Source organism: Kogia breviceps, chromosome X (genome assembly GCF_026419965.1).
Source record: "Kogia breviceps isolate mKogBre1 chromosome X, mKogBre1 haplotype 1, whole genome shotgun sequence".
Lineage (NCBI taxonomy): Eukaryota > Metazoa > Chordata > Mammalia > Artiodactyla > Physeteridae > Kogia > Kogia breviceps.
The window spans coordinates 74890298-74910975 of NC_081330.1; the positions used below are offsets into that span (position 1 = coordinate 74890298).

General features: G+C 40.1%; 1 protein-coding gene across 4 annotated transcripts in view; it reads left to right on the forward strand.

Moving 5' to 3' along the window:
* Window positions 1–12893: 12893 nt before the first annotated feature.
* OPHN1 (oligophrenin 1) overlaps window positions 12894–20678 on the forward strand; it is a 731745-nt gene continuing 723960 nt past the window's right edge. The window contains exons 1-2 of one of the 4 annotated variants that reach the window (XM_059051488.2): window positions 12894–13596; window positions 13738–13895. In XM_059051488.2, coding sequence (XP_058907471.1) covers window positions 13742–13895 — 154 coding nt within the window. In that variant the 5' untranslated portion in view covers window positions 12894–13596; window positions 13738–13741. The remainder of the gene's footprint in view (window positions 13597–13737; window positions 13896–20678) is intronic. The other 3 variants (XM_067023139.1, XM_067023140.1, XM_067023141.1) reach the window with 3 other exon arrangements.

Here is a 20678-nt window from a genome sequence, read left to right on the forward strand (position 1 = left end):
GGCTTCTTCAGACAATTCTTCTTGAGGCTTATCACCCTCAAGACCTGAAACCCGTTGGAAAATATTTTGATTGTTTCATTTTTCTCAAGTTGTCACTCTACCAATTCTGTTAAAAAATATGTAACGTAATATGTGCTATGAATAAAAATGACCACATATAAAATGTTACACACAAAAAAATATGTTAAACAAATGCCACAGTTATTTAATCATGTTAATTTAAGTATTAGCTTAGAATCAGATGTAAGATGAAATAGTATGGAAGCCAGAAAGCCTAACTGTTGCCAACATGAGAGGTGGAAACTTCTACTCATGTTATTAATCAAAATCACTGTAGTATGAGGACTCTCATTTCTCAACCAGTGTTTAATAATAAAACCCTGTATCAAGAATGAGTTTGGGAGTGTTCCCCCCTCTGCTATATTTTGGAAGAGTTTGAGAAGGATAGGTGTTAGCTCTTCTCTAAATGTTTGATAGAAGTCGCCTGTGAAGCCATCTGGTCCTGGGCTTTTGTTTGTTGGAAGAGTTTTAATCACAGTCTCAATTTCAGTGCTTGTGAGTGGTCTGTTCATATTTTCTATTTCTTCCTGGTTCAGTTTTGGCAGGTTGTGCATTTCTAAGAATTTTTCCATTTCTTCCAGGTTGTCCATTTTATTGGCATAGAGTTGCTTGTAGTAATCTCTCAAGATCTTTTGTATTTCTGCAGTGTCCATTCTTACTTCTCCTTTTCCATTTCTAATTCTACTGATTTGAGTCTTCTCCCTTTTTTTCTTGATGAGTCTGGCTAATGGTTTATCAATTTTGTTTATCTTCTCAAAGAACCACCTTTTAGTTTTATTGATCTTTGCTATCATTTCCTTCATTTCTTTTTCATTTATTTCTGATCTGATCTTTATGATTTCTTTCCTTCTGCTAACTTTGGGGTTTTTTTGTTCTTCGTTCTCTAATTGCTTTAGGTGTAAGGTTAGGTTGTTTATTTGAGATGTTTCGTTTCTTAAGGTAAGATTGTATTGCTATAAACTTCCCTCTTAGAACTGATTTTCCTGCATCCCATAGGTTTTTTTGTCATCGTGTATCCATTGTCATTTGTTTCTAGGTATTTTTTGATTTCCTCTTTGATTTCTTCAGTGATCACTTCGTTATTAAGTAGTGTATTGTTTAGCCTTCATGTGCTTGTATTTTTTACAGAAGTTTTCCTGTCATTGATATCTACTCTCATACTGCTGTGGTTGGAAAAGATACTTGATACAATTTCAATTTTCTTAAATTTACCAAGGCTTGATTTGTGAAACAAGATATGATCTATCCTGGAGAATGTTCCATGAGCACTTGAGAAAAACGTGTATTCTGTTGTTATGGATGGCATGTCCTATAAATATCAGTTAAGTCCATCTTGTTTTTTTTTTTTTTTTTTTTGTGGTATGCGGGCCTCTCACTGTTGTGGCCTCTCCCGTTGCGGAGCACAGGCTCCGGACGCGCAGGCCTAGCGGCCATGGCTCACGGGCTTAGTTGCTCCGCGGCATGTGGGATCTTCCCGGACCAGGGCACGAACCCGTGTCTCCTGTATCGGCAGGCGGATTCTCAACCACTGCGCCACCAGGGAAGCCCCATCTTGTTTAATGTATCATTTAAAGCTTGTGTTTCCTTAGTTATTTTCATTTTGGATGATCTGTCCATTGGTGAAAGTGGAGTGTTAAAGTCACCAACTTTGAATGTGCTACTGTCGATTTCCCCTTTTATGGCTGTTAGTATTTGCCTTATGTATTGAGGTGCTCCTCTTATGTTGGGTGCATAAATATTGAATATTTTTTGTGATATGCGGGCGTCTCACTGTTGCGGCCTCTCCCGTTGCGAAGCACAGGCTCCGGACGCACAGACCCAGCGGCCATGGCTCACGGGCCCAGCCGCTCCGCGGCACGCGGGATCCTCCCGTACCGGGGCACGAACCTGCGTCCCCTGCATCGGCAGGCGGACTCCCACCCACTGCGCCACCAGGGAAGCCCTGACAATTTTTATGTCTTCTTCTTGGATCGATCCCTTGATCATTATGTAGTGTCCTTCATTGTCTCTTGTAATAGTCTTTATTTTAAAGTCTATTTTGTCTGATATGAGAATTGCTACTCCAGCTTTCTTCTGATTTCCATTTGCATGGAATAGCTTTTTTCATCCCCTCACTTTCAGTCTGTATGTGTCCCTATGTCTGAAGTGGGTCTCTTGTAGACAGCAAATATATGGGTCTTGCTTTTGTGTCCATTCAGCCAGATGTCACAAAGAAATAAAACTACAGGCCAATATCACTGATGAACAAAGATGCAAAAATCTTCAACAAAATACTAGCAAAACAGAATCCACCTTCACATTAAAAGGATCATACACCATGATCAAGTGGGGTTTATTCCAGGAATGCAAGGATTCTTCGATTTACACAAATCAGTAAACATGATACACCATATTAACAGATGAAAGGAGAAAAACCATATGATCATCTAAATCATCTTTCTCTGCATAACAGAGAAAGCTTTCGACAAAATTCAACACCCATTTATGATAAAAACCTGCAGAAAGTAAGCATAGAGGGAAATTTCCTCAACATAATAAAGGCCATATATGACAAACCCACAGCCAACATTGTCCTCAATGGTGAGAAACTGAAACCATTTCCACAAATATCAGGAAGAAGACAAGGTTGCCCACTCTCACCATCCTTATTCAACATAGTTTTGGAAGTTTCAGCCACAGCAATCAGAGAAGAAAAAGAAATAAATGGAATCCAAATAGGAAAAGAAGAAGTAAAGCTGTCACTGTTTGCAGATGACATGATACTATACATAGAGAATCCTAAAGATGCTACCAGAAAACTACTAGAGCTAATCAATGAATTTGGTAAAGTAGCAGGATACAAAATTAATACACAGAAATCTCTGGCATTCCTATACACTAATGATGAAAAATCTGAAAATGAAATTAAGAAAACACTTCCATTTAGCACTGCAACAAAAAGAATAAAATATCTAGGAATAAACCTACCTAAGGAGACAAAAGACCTGTGTCCAGAAAATTATAAGACACGGATAAAAGAAATGAACATGATACAAGTAGATGGAGAGATATAACATGTTCTTGGATTGGAAAAATCAACATTGTGAAAACGACTCTACTACCCAAAGCAGTCTACAAATTCAAAACAATCCCTATCAAACTAACACTGGCATTTTTCACAGTAGTAGAACAAAAAATTTCACAATTTGTATGGAAACACAAAAGACCCCGAATATCCAAAGCAATCTTGCGAACAAAAAATGAAGCTGGAGGAATCAGGCTCCCTGACTTCAGACTATACTACAAAGCTGCAATAATCAAGACAGTATGGTACTGGCACAAAAAGAGAAATATAGATCAATGGGACAGGATAGAAAGCCCAGAGATAAACCCACTCACATATGGTCACCTTATCTTTGATAAAGGAGGCAAGAATATACAGTGGAGAAAAGATAGCCTCTTCAATTATTGGTGCTGGGAAAACTGGACAGGTACATGTAAAAGTATGAAATTAGAACACTCCCTAATACCATACACAAAAATAAACTCAAAATTTATCAAAGACCTAAATGTAAGGCCAGGAACTATTAAACTCTTAGAGGAAAACATAGGCAGAACACTCTATGACATAAATCACAGCAAGATCCTTTTTGATCCTCCTCCTAGAGAAATGGAAATAAAAACAAAAATAAACAAATGGGACCTAATGAAACTTAAAAGCTTTTGCACAGCAAAGGAAACCATAAACAAGACCAAAAGACAACCTTCAAAATGGGAGAAAATAGTTGCAAATGAAGCCACTGACAGAGGATTAATATCCAAAATTATAAGCAGCTCATGCAACTCAATAAACAAAAAAACAAACAGCCCAATCCATAAATGGGCAGAAGACCTACATAGACATTTCTCCAAAGAAGATATACAGATGGCCAACAAACACATGAAAGAATGCTCAACGTCATTAATCATTAGAGAAATGTAACTCAAAACTACAATGAGATATCATCTCACACTGGTCAGAATGGCCATCATCAAAAACTCTAGAAACAATAAATGCTGGAGAGGGTGTGGATAAAAGGGAACACTCTTGCACTGTTGGTGGGAATGTAAATTGATACAGCCACTATGGAGAACAGTATGAAGATTCCTTAAAAAACTACAAATAGGAGTACCATATGACCCAGCAATCCCAGTACTGGGAATATACCCAGAGAAATCCATAATTCAAAAAGATTCATGTACCAAAATGTTAATTGCAGCTCTATTTACAATAGCCAGGAGATGCAAGCCACATAAGTGGCCATCATCGGATGAATGGGTAAAGAAGATGTGGCACATATATACAATGGAATATTACTCAGCCATGAAAAGAAACGAAATTGAGTTGTTTGTAGTGAGGTGGATGTATCTAGAGTCTGTCATACATAGTGAAGTAAGTCAGAAAGAGAAAAACAAATACCATATGCTAACACATACATATGGGATCTAAGAGAAAAACATGTCATGAAGAACTTAGGGGTAAGACGGGAATAAAGACACAGACTTACTAGAGAATAGACTTGAGGATATGGGGAGGGGGAAGAGTAAGCTGTGACAAAGTGAGAAAGTGGCATGGACATATGTACACTACCAAACGTTAAATAGATAGCTAGTGGGAAGCAGCCACATGGCACAGCGAGATCAGCTTGGTGCTTTGTGACCACCTAGTGGGGTGGAATAGGGAGCGTGGGAGGGAGGGAGATGCAAGAGGGAAGAGATATGGGAACATATGTATATGTATAACTGATTCACTTTGTTATAAAACAGAAACTATCACACCATTGTAAAGCAATTATACTCCAATAAAGATGTTAAAAAAAAAAAGAGAAGTTGGAAATCCACACATTGTCTATTAAAAATAGATTAAGGAGGGACTTCTGTGGTAGCCCAGTAGTTAAGAGTCAGCTTGCCAATGCTAGGGACACAGTTTCAAGCTCTTGTCCAGGAAGATTCCACATGCTGTGGAGCAACTAAGCCCATGGGCCACAGCGACTGAGCCTGCGCTCTAGAGCCTGCAAGCCACAACTACTGAAGCTCACGTGTCTAGAGCCCGTGCTCCACAGCAAAGAGAAGCCACTGCAATGAGAAGCCCACGCACCGCAGCAAAGAGTAGCCCCCACTCGCCCCAACTAGAGAAAGCCCGCGCACAGCAATGAAGACACAACACAGCCAAAAATAAAAATAAATAAAATAAATTTATTTTTAAAAACACACACAAAAAACCCTATTTCAATGCATAGGACTGGATGACTGGGTTGTGGACTCCCTTCATCAGAATCATGTGTGGTACTTGTTTAAAATTAAGACTTCCCAAGGACTCACCTAAGTTCCCCTTACCCCCATTTTCTTATTCCTTATTATTTCCAGGCCTCAGTCCATATTACCTGGCCTCAGCCCATACCTGAATCCATATCATATCATCAGACTCACTGTGAGAGATGGATGTAGGAGAATCTACATTTTCAACAATCACCTTAGGTGATTCTTATGCAAACCAAAATTCAAGGATCATTAGAACATTATGATTTAGGTTCCACTATTCGGTAGGAGCTTCCAGGAACAGTTGGTAAGTTTTTGGTCCCTCAGAAGATCATACTACCTTCTTAGATGCTGGAAAATGGGATGCACAGCAGGCTGTACTGGGATGGCAGTATAAAATAAAAGTATAGAAGTTTCTGGGATATAAAATTATTCAGCCATGCTTTCACCATCCTTATAATGTAGCTAATTGGGAATCAAAATGGACACAGAAAATGGCCACAAGGAGAAAATCCCCAGGTTCTTATCCACAGACAGCTTTGATATGGACTTGCTAATATGAAAGTGTGATGAAAACAGTGAATCCTATGAATAAAAAATTTTGGTGGATAATCACATAGATTAAAATAGATTACATTACTAAAGCTAAAATTGATGGGTTTTTTCCACCAGAAAACATCATAAGGGGAGATCTGAAGGGGCAGGATAAGTGGAGAGTTGCATGTACAGAAACTATGAAAAAGAATTTTCCCTTCCTTCAACCATTTGTCACTTATACCTCCTAAAATCTTGGCTTAGGCTAAGGAAAGAAACTAGGCCAAGTCTAGTCAAAGCAGAGAAAGGGCCAGAGTCAAGAGTGGGGCTGGGAATGGGGCTGATAGTATTACAGGATTTAGGCGAAGCTAGAACTAAGGGCAAGGCTAGCCAGGTAGTGGGGTTGGGGGGAGCTGATATGCACATTGCCTTATATTCTATGCATTGCAAGTCTGGAAATTCTAGAGGGTTGGACATATACAGTATGAGAGCCAGAAGTGACAGCTAGCTCTTCAGAGACGTTAAACATAATGCACTTGTTAACATTAAACCTGGGATAACTTAAAATAATTTGCTGCAATTATCAATGACCCTGAACTATTTTTTTCTGTATTGTGGTACTAAGTACATCCAGTCACATAAGCAGGAGGGAATAGAGATTAGATATTGAGGTATTAGACTGGAAGGCATTATAATGCAATGGCAAAATAGGCTTCAGATTCAGACCTGGATTTATATCTCTGGGATATCATATATTTTCTGGATGACCTTAGCCAAGCAGCTTATCTTCTCTGAGTTTCAGTTGCCTCGTCTATAAAATGAAGGTGACAGTAGTACCTTCCTCACTGAGTTGTTATGCAAAGTAAGCAAGATCATGTATGTAACATGAGAAATCATCATCATTTAAGAGAAATCATCCATCCATGCCGCCTCCTCCCCCCCCACTTCTCATCCCTATTTCCCCTCAGTCTCTCTTATTGTTACTGACATAGGCCAATTAAGTTCTGTATCTTCTCTACTTTTTTGTGAAAGGATTGTAACATCTTAGGACAAAAACCTTCAGGATTTGTTATAAGAAACATAGGAATTATAATATATTACTTTGTGTCTTTAGGATAAAACTCTTTTAAAACACATCTCATAAATTACTAAAGCCTAAAAAAATGTCATTTGGAAAAGTACCTTTCTTTGCAGGCTCCCAGACCCTTTTAAAAAGAACTCATTTTACTTTTTCATGTGTGAAGAGCAAATGATTAATGAGCACTGTAAAGAAATGTTTTAATGAAGCTAGCTGTGGTCTCAGATGGGAGAGATGAAACAGAAACCGGCATATTAAGTTAATATTGGATATTTATTTGGTTTTCTTGGGCAAGTACATTGCCTTTCCTAAAAATCTATAACATCTGGTTTCTTTACTTTCCCTCACTTCTGATTCCCTCTGGTTCTGATTCCAGCATGAAGGATGGACAGACAGACACATGAAGCTGATAATGGATTTAATAGGAGCTGATAAGGAGCTGATAAGCTCCTATCCTGGATGACCTGAGCTGAACATTGTTGAAACTTTTCAGCTATCCTGCAACTCCACCTTGGAGTAACCCACTAAAATGATTAACTCCAGAATTTCAGGTTCTTGTTCTTAACCCCTGAGAGTCTTGGCCATGTTGCAAAGCTGCAGACCCCATGAGTGGCCTGAAAGTTGAGATAGCATATTAACTATACCACAAACTAGACTAGAGTTTCTATGTGAGTTGAAATGTAATTTACTCTGGGGGGACTTTCCTGGTGGTGCAGTGGTTAAGAATCTGCATGCCAATGCAGGGGACATGGGTTGGATCCCTGGTCTGGGAAGATCCCACATGCCGTGGAGCCCATGCACCACAACTATGCAGCCTGCGTTCTAGAGCCTGCAAGCCACAACTACTGAGCCCTTGTGCCACACCTACTGAAGCCCACCTGTCTAGAGTCCATGCTCCGCAACAAGAGAAGCCACTGCAATGAGAAGCCTGCATAGCACAGCAAAGCATAGCCCCTGCTCGCCACAACTAGAGAAAGCCCACGTGCAGCAACAGACCTAACACAGCCAAAAATAAATAAATAAAAGCAATAAATTTATTTTTTAAAAAGTAAATTACTCTGAACATGGCTTTTTAGTTTCCTATGATGATAATGAACAGGGATCAAGTTCTGCTGTCATATACATAGTAATGTTTTTCTAGGGATATCATTGTGAGTAATCTGACTCTTCCGTGCCTCTGGTGCTGTCCATCAAAACAAACACAATGAAAAAGCATTAGATTCAACCAACATTTATTGAGGAGTTATTATGTGCCAGGCACTTCCACATACATCATCTATGGTTAATCCTAAGAAAAATTTGTGAAAAAGACACTATTCCAAGGAGGGTTTACATGACTTGCTCCAGGTCACAGAGCTTCTAAAGGGTGGAGCCAGACTCAACTTCAGGTCTGTATTACCTGTATTTCTTCAAACTCAGTATTCTTTCCATAGCATAGCAGCTTAAATAGAACGATTCTTTAGAGAAGAGATATTTGTCCTGAATTAAGACTGTGGAGGTGGTGTTACCTTGACATACAAGAAGCAGGGGAAATAGAATTTCTGTCCCCCCACAAAATTTTAAAATCTTTATTTTTAGAGCAGTTTTAGTGTTACAAAAATTGAGAGGGAGGTACAGAGATTTCTCATATACCCCTGCCTCCAACACATGCATAACTTCATCTCATTGTCAAGATACCCCACCAGAGTGGCACATTTGATGACCTACACTGAAACTATATCATAATCACTCAAAGTCCATAGTTTACATTAGGTTTCACTATTGGTGTTGTACATTCTATGGGTTGGACAAATGTATAATGAAATGTATCCACCATTATAATATCATACAGTGCATTTTCACTGCTGTAAAAATCCTCTGGGACTCCACCTATTCATTTATCTCTCCCCTCCCCACAACCTTGGCAACCACTGATCTTTGTTAAAAAAAATTTTTTTTAACATCTTTATTGGAGTATAATTGCTTTACAATGGTATGTTAGTTTCTGCTTTATAACAAAGTGAATCAGCTATACATATACATATATCCCCATATCCCCTCCCTCTTGCATCTCCCTCCCTCCCACCCTCCCTATCCTACCCCTCTAGGTGGTCACAAACCACTGAGCTGATCTCCCTGTGCTATGCGGCTGCTTCCCACTAGCTATCTATTTTACATTTGGTAGTGTATATATGTCAGTGCTACTCTCTCACTTCATCCCAGCTTACCCTTCCGCCTCCCCATGTCCTCAAGTCCATCCTCTACATCTGCATCTTTATTTCTGTCCTGCCCGGTCCATCCACCTCACTACAAATAACTCAATTTTGTTTCCTTTTATGGCTGAGTAATATTCCATTGTATATATGTGCCACATCTTCTTTATCCATTCATCTGCTGATGGACACTTAGGTTGCTTCCATGTCCTGGTTATTGTACATAGAGCTGCAGTGAACATTGGCAAACACTGATCTTTTTACTGTCTCTAGTTTTGCCTTTTTCAGAATATCACATAGTTGGCATCACACAGTATATAGTCTTTTCAGATTGGCTTATTTCACTTAGCAATATGTGCATTTAAGTTTCCTCCATGTTTTTTCATGTCTTGATAGCTCATTCCTTTTTAAAAAAAAAAAAAATTACGGGAGTATAGTTGATTTACAATGTTGTGTTTGTTTCTGCTGTACAGAAAAGTGAATCAGTTATACATATACATATATCCACTCTTTTTTAGATTCTTTTCCCATATAGGTCATTACAGAGTATTGAGTAGAGTTCCCTGTGCTATACAGTAGTCCTTATTAGTTATCTATTTTATATGGAGTAGTGTGTATATGTCAATCTCAATATCCCAATTTAACCTTCCCCCTGCTTCCCCCATGGTAAGCATGTTTGTTTTCTACATCTGTGACTCTATTTCTGTTTTGTAAATAAGTTCATTTGTACCATTTTTTTTAGATTCCACATATAAGCGGTATCATGATAGCTTATTTCTTTTTAGTGCTGAATGATATTCTATTCCATGGATTTACCACAGTTTATCTATTCACCTACTGAAGGATATCTTGGTTCCTTCCAAGTTTGGGTAATTATGAATAAAGCTGAAAGGGAACCAGTTTCCAAATCATCAAATTCCTTTAGTACTATTTGCTAAAAATTATTTGCTTTTCCCACCTCTTTTTCCCAGTCTCTAAAAAGAAAAGCATACTTTTCAAAGGTCAGGAATCTTACTGTGATACTTTGACCCAGCCTGTAAAAACCCTTGGGTCTAAATAAAGCAACAATTTCAAATATTCATGTCCAGAAATCTTCTTTAACTAAAGGCCCTGTAACCTACCTCTTCTTCATCCATCTCGCTAACAGATGTATTTCAAATAAAGTTTTATGTTTTATGTTTAATAATAATCACAATGTATAATATCTTCATGCTATTTTTACTGATTATGTATACATAATAATTGCAACTATAACTCAATCCAGAGGACTTTTTATACTTGGAGACTTATGGTCACGAGGAAATAAAAATAATTCAATTTCTATTTATGGACATATTTTGTTGCAGAGAAATTCAATATGGAGATCAATAGAGGACTTTCAAGTATAAAAATATTATAGACTATGATTCTGTAGGGAGAATGTAATGGATATTTGATTTCAAGATGAAGAAAGAAACAATGTATATTTTCTGAAGGTTAAAGAAAAGTTTACACTTTTGTGTTTAATGTTTGATGTTGGGCATCAAATTGCCTTGGTTTCTAGAATCCAATGAATATCTTTAAACATGTAATATAACAGTTTTATTTTAAATTGTCAATATGTATAGTATGCTAGAAATTATACCACTTTGCAACTGTTTAAACAAGATGAATAAAATCTAGATGTCAACTTAACATGTGAGGGAGTACATAGCTTCTCAAAAAACTTTTAGGAGTTATGTGAATAAAAATTTGAAGACCCCAGTCCTATCATGTTGTCAGGTGTTGGGTATAACATGTGCAAAGCATCTAGAATAACACTCAATTAATGCTGCTATTATCTGAAGGACTGAGTTCTAATTTTAACCCTCTTTCTTCCTTGGTATTTGGTCCAGGACACTTGTGTTCCTCTGCACTTTAGTTTCATTGTCTAGATAAAGGATAACACGGATGACTGTAAAACACTTTGAGTATAGGGAGGTAGATGATACCTAACATCGATAATGTCAATGATAATGTTCATCATGATGAAAATATAGGCATAGGCTGTATAAGTCAAGGCATATAGCAGGTGTTCAATAAATGTTTGTTGAATTAGTTAATGAATGCTATAGGGAACTTTCCTAGAATGAAAGACCATGTACCCAATTCATTGGGCATCTTCCCTTAGTACCTGCATTGGTGTTTATAAATAAAATGGATATTTTCTCTTAAAGATAAAAGAGTAGGAAATAAAATCCTTTCCTGGTATGTGGCTGCCTATTACTGCTCAGAGAGTGTTTCCTCATTGGACTCTTGACCATTACTGTGATATAGTGTAGTGGTTAAGAGAAGGGTTGGCTCAAGTTCAAACTAGCTGTGTATCCTCAGGCAAGTCACTTAACCTCTCTTCAACTCAGCTATCTCATCTTTAAATGGGTATAATAATAATACTACTAACCTGATAAGATTGTTTTGAGGAATAGTGAGGTGGGTTATGGGATTATAGATTGTGTGGAAGGTAAAGAATGTTACCCCCATAGTTGTCCCTGTCCTAATCCCTAGAACCTGTGACTCTGTTATCTTACATGATGGAAGGACTTGGAAGATATAAGTTAAGGATCTTGAGATGTGGAAGATTATCCTGGGTTATTCGGTGGGTCCTTATAAGAGAAAGAGGGAGGCAGGAGAGTCAGTGTCAAAGTGATGCAGTGGGAGAGAGACTTGATAGGCCATTGCTGGCTTTGAAGATGGAGGAAGGGGTCTATGAGCCAGGGGATGTGGACAACTTCCTGAAGCTGGAAAAGGCAGGGAAATCGGTTCTCCCCTAGAGCTTCCAGAAAGGAACACAGCCCTCCTGACATCTTGATTTTGGCCTACAGAGGTCGCACTGTAAGATAATACATTTGTGCTATTTCAAGTCATCAAGGTTGTGGTAATTTGTTACAGCAGCAATAGGATACTAACACAGGTGGGGTAGCCATTATTACTCTGTTTACAATCCCCTTCAGTTCTGGCTTTTCTTGGCTTTCTTCACAGGGCAATGTAATCTAAACACTTCTCCAAAATTAAAATGAATCTTTTTGCCCGTGTACACACTATTTTCCAGCCCCTAGCTACTCTTAATCTCAAGGCAGCCACCTGTAAAAGCAGCCCCAGTTCTCCTACAATAGACAATGGACAAGAGGCCTCTCAGGGAAGCTGCAAGAAAATTTATAACATCCTCTTCATAGATTTTTTCACTTACATATGGAAAATCATGTGCTTTAATCAACAGCTGATGAGATGAGTTGGATCACAAAAACCACGCTTTGAGGTCCTATTCAGGGAAAAATGAACTCCTATTTATGGCCTCCCTTTCTCTGGCAGGAGGTTCTGAGCTTAACATGGAGATCCAAGGGCGTCAACCCTTCAGGTAGAAGGCCCATGGGAATTAGAACTCTAGGACCCGTAGAAATGGGAAAGGGACGAGAAAAAGAAGTGGGTTGGTTAGAGGGAGTCTGGAAAGAGAGGAAGGAAAAACCACAAACAATCCAGCCAAACAATGAGAAGTGAGAGAAAGCCTCCCACAATCGATCCCTCCCGGGTTCTTGCTCGCTCCAGTTTTGGAAGCCTTCCAGGTAGACTCTAGTGCGGTGCACCTGCCCCTTGAGGCTGGGCCGGGACAGCTATTAGCTGGGGCAGGCGGAGAATGCCTTTCGGCCAGAGCCACCGCCCTGGCGGGGGAGTGGGGAGATCGCAGGGAGGAGTCACCGGGCGTGAAATGGAAAGACTACATCTCCCAGGTCGCCACGCTTTCCAGCAGGAGTCTAGGGCGCTGACTGCTCCCCAGTTTCCGTAGGGAAGCGTCGGGCTACTGCAGCTATTGTGCGTCGCGCTGTTGCCCTCCTCTTCCCGCTTAGGCGTCTTTGGAGGAAGGCTACGTTTCATTGCCGCCCCGGCTTAACCCTTCCGGAGCTTAACAGGACAGCAGGCCGGCTCCCTTGGACCAGGAAGAATTTTGGGAGACGGAGGACTCTGGTAACGAGACCCTAGGGTGCAAGTAAGATAAAGCTGAAGGAACTCGAGTCCCCAGGCTCGGTACGAGGGCTTCACTGGGGCAGGGCGGAGGCGCTGGCTTTAAGAAGGGGGAGGGGACAGTGCAATTAGGGTTGCCCGCGGAGTTCGGCAAAGGAAATCTTCAGCTGGCTCCGCAGCTGGGAGCAAGGAGAGGCACCTCCCACCCCCGGCGCTCACCCCCGCCCACACCCTGGGCGGGCTGAAGTGTCACGTTTGCAATTGCTCAGGAAGGATCCGGCCGGTCTCCGGAGGAGAGCTGAGCTGCAGTTTCTGTCGCCTGTCAGGGGGGCGATGGCTAGGGGGCCAGCTGCTTGCTAGGCAGCACCCCGCCGGGATCCGACTGCGTTAGTTAGCTCTCCCAGTCACCTGAAGCAATCGCCAGGCCGCCCGTTTCCGGTACAGACCAGCCAGCTGTCCCCAGGAATCTCATCTGAACAGGTACCTGTCCTCCAAAGGGAGGGAGGCTACAGCTTCCTGAGCGGGTCCTGCACTCTGTGCACCCCATCTTCTCCCTGTACTGTGCCACTGATGCTCTTGGTCTTTGTGTCTTTCCTCTCTCCTTCCAATCCCCGCCATCAGAACCATGGGGCACCCCCCGCTGGAGTTCAGCGACTGCTACCTGGACAGCCCTGATTTCCGCGAGAGGCTCAAGTGTTATGAGCAGGAACTGGAGAGGACCAATAAATTCATCAAAGACGTGATCAAAGACGGCAACGCGCTTATCAGCGCAATGAGAAGTAAGTGGAAGGCTTTGATGAGCAGTTTCCTCGAGCCAGTGGTTCTGGCCTTTGAGCTCTTCCACACCACGGGGAAAGGGGGCATTTAGGGTGATTCCCAGACCAGGTGTCTGAGGCGAATGGGTTTCCGGACACTTTGGAGTGGGGTCAGTAGAAGTGGAAGGTAGGGGCTGCAACTAGAATTGGGGCTTTTCCCTTTAGTGTCCTCGGCTTTATAATACAGGATCTGTAGCTGTCCCAGGGACTGTCTTGTTCTGCAACTATCCTTTCTTGTCAGACTGTTGTTCCGAAGGGACAGTCTACTTGTACTGTCAGACATGTTTCTAACCATGTATGAGGCAAAGGGACATCCAAGCTGACTGAGGAACTGCCCTAGGACCTCCTAAAGAATTGGGAATTCAGGCCAGCAGTTTGAGTCAGGGTTTTGTTCCTGCCTGGCCTCTGGTTGCTATAGGTAAGTATGGGGGCAGTAAAAAAATTTCAGATGGCAAGTTATTTTCTAAGGAAAGCACCTTTGCCCCAGTGATTTTTTTCTTTAAGTTACTGAGTTATGGTTTTGGTCAAGGTCGGTGTAAGTTCAGAATTATTAAATGACCTCACATGCCACTGAATTCTCCTCGAGGGTGGAACAAAGACCTGCCTAGTCCCTGGCAGGAGGAACCCGGCCCCCTGGGAGCATAGTAGAGAGCTCAGGTTGGGAGTCATCTGGCTGAAGGAACCTCACCTAGCTTGGCTTTCCCAGTGGTCACAGTTAACAGCTGTGGGACAATCCCCTGCTTCCCCACTGTGTATGGACTTTTTATTTCTGCTAGTTGGCAGAAGGCTTGGAGTAGGAGAAAGAATAATAAACATCCCCAACAAGAGTGCAGGCAAACCAATCCATTGTGCCAAAGTATATACCCAGAAGAATGGAGGTTAGTGAATGGGTGGATATAATTCATTTTTTCTCTTCTTGGTTGAAAGATGATTATGAAAAATAAAGTCAAAGTCACTGGCAAATATATTCTGTATGCCTATAACTTTTTTCTGAGTGGATTACCCCACAAATACTGTGTCTGGTCCAGCGTGGGGACCTTAAGGCAAATGCAGCCAACCAAGAGCAGGGAGAAAGGCTTGGGAGCCGCAGCGCAGGGGTGTTTGTTGTGCAGCTCTCCTGATTTGCCCCTTGGAGTCTGTGTTTTCCCTGAATATGTTGTCTGCCCACTTTGGTCAGAATAGAAGTTTTCCAAGTTCCTGCTGGTTGTTTGACTGACTTTGATCATATAATGGTTTGTCCTAGTGCAGTCTGAACAAGAGTAAAATAAACTCTTGGCAGCGCCTTAAAGATGGGGTATTTGAAATGCTGATCCTTAGAAACTTTAGGCCAGGCTTTGGGGTGTGTTGCCACTTAATAGAGTTCATTGAGAGGTTAAAGATATGCAGGTTGTGCCACAAAAGTAGTTAGAAAGGTGGGGGTTCCTGAAAGGAAAAGGGGGAATGTTTGGATTTTCTTTTTATTTACTTGTTTCAGTAAACTGCTTGCTGTAGTATTCATAGTCAAATAAGCTCATCTAAGCCCCTGGAAGGGACTGGCTTTGTGAAGTGTAGGGTACGCTGAAAGTGTCTGTGCTAAAAAATGAACAACTGAGGAGTATCCAGAGAGATTAAGATTCTTAAGAGAAAATAAACAGTTCAATAAAATGTTTGAGGAAGGGCAAAAGTTTTCTAAGCGAGGGGCAAGTTGCGGTTTTTATTCTTTACTTTTCTGAGACTAAACGTGGTAAGAGTCAACAATTATGCAGGCTTAAACCTTTGCATATGGGCAAAAGATCCAAGAGTTATTTTGGTTTAGGGGGCTTCTTGATATTTATGGTGGTTTTCCCTTTCTGAGTATACATAGAAAGCCAAAAATAGGACAGTTAGGAAATAAAACCCAGCAGCTAACCCACACTCCATTTCTTTCCTTTAAGTTGCATGATTCTAAAAATGTGATTAGCTAGAGGCAAAGGCGGGATGTTTCCCGCTGTCTTGACCACAGTAATGTTTATACTCCCACTCTGTTTCCTCACACTGGGCTAGCTGGGCAACTTTTTGAGAGTAAGTGAGGTAGACGCAAAACAAAGGTATACTCTTGCTTTGTGTGGAGGAAAAAGGAAGAGAGAACACTGGAAGTGGATTTAGAAACCTGGGCTACAATCTTGGCTTCACCATTTTGGGATAAGAAGGCGCAAATCATTTACTTCATATATAAAATGGGGGTAATTATACACACCTCACAGAGTTGCTTTGAGGCTCAAAGGAGTTAATGGATTATGAAAGTATTTTGTAAATGGAAACGGCGAAATATTGTAAGTTGTTGATAATACATCTTCAGGTTAATAATATATCTGCTGGTGAATGTGTACTTTTTGGTAGATTTCTAAAGGGAAATACATAAGCAGAAGTAGTTGGAAACATTTTTTGCTGTCATCTTGTTGGAAAATGTCATTCCCTACATTGGTGTGTCTCAGCAATTAATTTTGTATACGTGTGTGGATTCATTTTGTCACTTGGAGTCTGGCATTAAAAGTAAAGAAGAATTATTGGCACCTTTTTATTTAACTTATTAAATTGACCATCAATTCAACTGGCTAGTGTTTCTAGGAACCAGTAAAACCTAGTGCATCATGCCACAAAAACCAGCTGCAGTTTTTGTTAAAGTTGTTAAACTAGTTGGAACTTGATTTCCTGCTTGTGTCTGATTTTGTACAGAGCTCTAGAAAAGGTTTTAGTCCCAACTGTGTATGATGATTAATTTATTAAATATAGGTCCTGTTTGGATATTTAGATTTTCTTAGATAGATCTGTGCTCAGAGGTAATTGATATTATGAATGATATTCAGTATGTCTTCCTTGGGAAAGTGATTCATTCCCTCCCCCCCTTAAATGTGATCTATTCATAATTGTTGGAGTACAAAATGGTGATTATAACTTAAGCCAGTGAAAAATAAAAACACTGGCACTCTGAAAGGTGAATATACTGCACACTTTTCTGTTTGTTCTTTGTTTTTATGTAGGCAGCTTTGGTCCCTGGTGTTGTTTGAATATTTTCTATGCACTTAGGCTAGGTATTATTTAGAACAAGTGATATAGCCTCTGCTTATATCCCAACACAACATGATACACATAATAAATGTTATATAGTTCAGTGAACACATATCATTCATTCCATAAATACTTGTGCACATACTAAATTCAAGCCATTGTTCTCAGGGCTGTCACAGATGTGACAGAGTAAGTCACAGATGGGATCCTGCCCTCAAGGAGGTCCCAGACTAGTAGGGGAGGTAAGATATATGTAGAGATCACCATCATATAAGGGAGTAGATATGGATCAGATCCATAGAGTGAGACAGGTGGACACCATGGTATGCGACATTAGAGGGAGAGGTCATTTCCCTGTGGAAGGACAAGGAAAAGCAAAGGAGGAAGTAGCATTGTAATTGGACAGAATTAATAACACATATCACTTGTTTAGTTGTTCCTATATGCCAGGAATTAAAATCTTTTAAGAGCCATATGAGGCAAGGATTATTATTCCTACTTTATATATGAAAAAACTGAAGTTCAGAGGCGTTTAAGTAACTTTCTCAACTGATAAGGGCAAGAGTGAATTAGAGCCCAGACCTGACTCTAAAAGCCCTGCTTATTTTACTGCATTGCACTGTATTCAGGACAGGGCATTTCATGTAGTAGGAATGATATAAGAGAATGTAAAAGGATAGCAAATAATTCAAGTCATCTGGGATATATGGTGCAGGAAGAGAAGTTTGGGAGATAAGGTTGGAATGGAAGGTTGAGGTCTTGACTGTGCAGGACCTGTTAAGTACTTCAGACTTTTCTTTATAGGCAGGGAGTATTAAAAACATTTTTGGTAGGAGAGAGACATGGTCTGAGCTGTGTTTTAGGAAGATTCATCTGAGAGTGATGTGTAAGATGTTCCAATTCTAAACAAATATTTGTGACTTTTTAGCAGTTTATTAGGAACTTTAAATTTTCTTTGATATAGCTCAGGGGTCAGCAGACCTCTTCTGTAAAGGGCAATATTTTAGGCTTTGAGGGCCATTCAGTTTCTGTGGCAATTACTTAACTGCCATTGTTGTGAGAAAGCAGCCATAGTTAATATGTACATGAAATGAGAGTGGCTGTTCTAATAAAACTTTGTTTATTGACATTGAAAAGTGAATTTCACATAATTTTCATGTCACAGAAATGTTCTTCCTTTGAATTTTTCAACTGTTTATAAATATAAAAACCATTCTCAGCTCACCTGGGGCCGGGGCATACAGAAATGGCTGTGGACTGGGTTTGATTAATTGGTTATAGTTTGCAGACCTCTGATATGAGTAGTTAACCTAAATGGATTTTTTTATTGTTAAGGCAGTGAATGTAGTTATTGCTAAAACATAATGCCATATTTCACATTTTCCATCAACTAATTTTACTTTGGTGTGCTGCTACTTATGCCTGTTCTGGATTCAGGGTTTGCAGGCCCAAATGCTGTCAGTGGCCAAGGAGAAAACAGAAAAGCATGAAGCTATTGGAAGTGGGTTAATAGGGCTGGAGTGATTGGGGTAAAATACAGCAGCCTCATCCCATGTAAAAAAGCCTTCACTTTCTTTAAAAATGTGATAGCTAAATGAAATATACTTACAGCCTGGATTCAATCAGGTTGCAACTCCTGAGCTAGATGATCTACTTCTAACAGTCTAGGAGTCGTGGATTCTAATGGGCTAGGAAAATGGAAGGTGATAGTCTCCAGACAGAGATTTCTCTGGGGAAGCACACTAGACTCTGTAAATGAAGAGAGGCAGAATGATGGTATAGTGGGAAAAAACCCTAGACATGATGGGTATGGTGATGGTTCTGCTACTAATGGGGTCTGTGACCTTGGTAAGTCATTTGCGGGGGCCCAAAGGTGAGGGGCCCAAAGGTGAGGGTGGGTAGGGGATCTATAAGCCCACTTTCAGATCTAACATTCCATGATTTTTTTTTCATGCATATTGTAGTTTAACCATATGGGAAAGGAATGAGTAACCTCATTATAGGATCTTAATTTATACCTGCATAAATTTTTACATTATATTAGTATATTGAAAGTATTAATTAAATATAAAAATTTAAACAAAATTTTTAAATAGCCTTTCAAAACCAAGGATAACATACTTTTTTTTAAACATCTTTATTTGAGTATAACTATTTTACAATAGTGTGTTAGTTTCTCCTTTATAACAAAGTGAATCAGTTATACATATACATATGTTCCCATATCTCTTCCCTCTTGCATCTCCCTCCCTCCCACCCTCCCTATCCCACCCCTCTAGGTGGTCACAAAGCACAGAGGTGAACTCCCTGTGCTATGCAGCAGCTTCCCACTAGCTATCTAATTTACATTTGGTAGTGTGTATATGTCCCTGCCACTCTCTCACTTCGTCACCGCTTACCCTTCCCCCTCCCCATATCCTCAAGTACATGCTCTAGTAGGTCTGTGTTTTATTCCCGTCCTACCACTAATCTCTTCATGACATTTTTTTTTCTTAGATTCCATATATATGTGTTAGCATATGGTATTTGTTTTACTCCTTCTGACTTACTTCGCTCTGTATGACAAACTCCAGGTCTATCCACCTCATTACAAATAACTCAGTTTCATTTCTTTTTATGGCTGAGTAATATTCCATTGTATATATGTGCCACATCTTCTTTATCCATTCATCTGTTGATGGACATTTAGGTTGCTTCCATGTCCTGGCTATTGTAAATAGAGCTGCAATAAACATTTTGGTACATTTGGTACATTTTGAATTATGGTTTTCTCAGGGTATATGCCTAGTAGTGGGATAGTGGGGTCATATGGTAGTTCTATTTGTAGTTTTTTAAGGAACCTCCATACTGTTCTCCATAGTGGCTGTATCAATTTACATTCTCACCAGCAGTGCAAGAGTGTTCCCTTTTCTCCACACCCTCTCCAGCATTTATTGTTTCTAGAGTTTTTGATGATGGCCAATCTGACTGGTGTGAGATGATATCTCATTATAGTTTTATTTGCATTTCTCTCATGATTAATGATGTTGAGCATTCTTTCATGTGTTTGTTGGCAATCTGTGTATCTTCTTTGGAGAAATGTCTATTTAGTTCTTCTGCCCATTTTTGGATTGGGTTGTTTGTTTTTTTGTTATTGAGCTGCCTGAGTTGCTTATAAATTTTGGATATTAATCCTTTGTCAGTTGCTTCATTTGCAACTATTTTCTCCCATTCTGAGGGTTGTCTTTTGGTCTTGTTTATGGTATCCGTTGCTGTGCAAAAGCTTTTAAGTTTCATTAGGTCCCATTTGTTTATTTTTATTTCCATTTCTCTGGGAGATGGGTCAAAAAGGATCTTGCTGTGATTGATGTCATAGAGTGTTCTGTCTGTTTTCCTCTAAGAGTTTGATAGTGTCTGGACTTACATTTAGGTCTTTAACCCATTTTGAGTTTATTTTTGTGTGTGGTGTTAGGGAGTGTTCTAATTTCATACTCTGACAGGTAGCTGTCCAGTTTTCCCAGCACTACTTATTGAAGAGGCTGTCTTTTCTCCACTGTATATCCTTCCCTCCTTTATCAAAGATAAGGTGACCATATGTGTGTGGGTTTATCTCTGGGCTTTCTATCCTGTTCCATTGATCTATATTTCTTTTTTTGTGCCAGTACCATACTGTCGTGATTACTGTGGCCTTGTAGTATAGTCTGAAGTCAGGGAGCCTGATTCCTCCAGCTCCATTTTTCG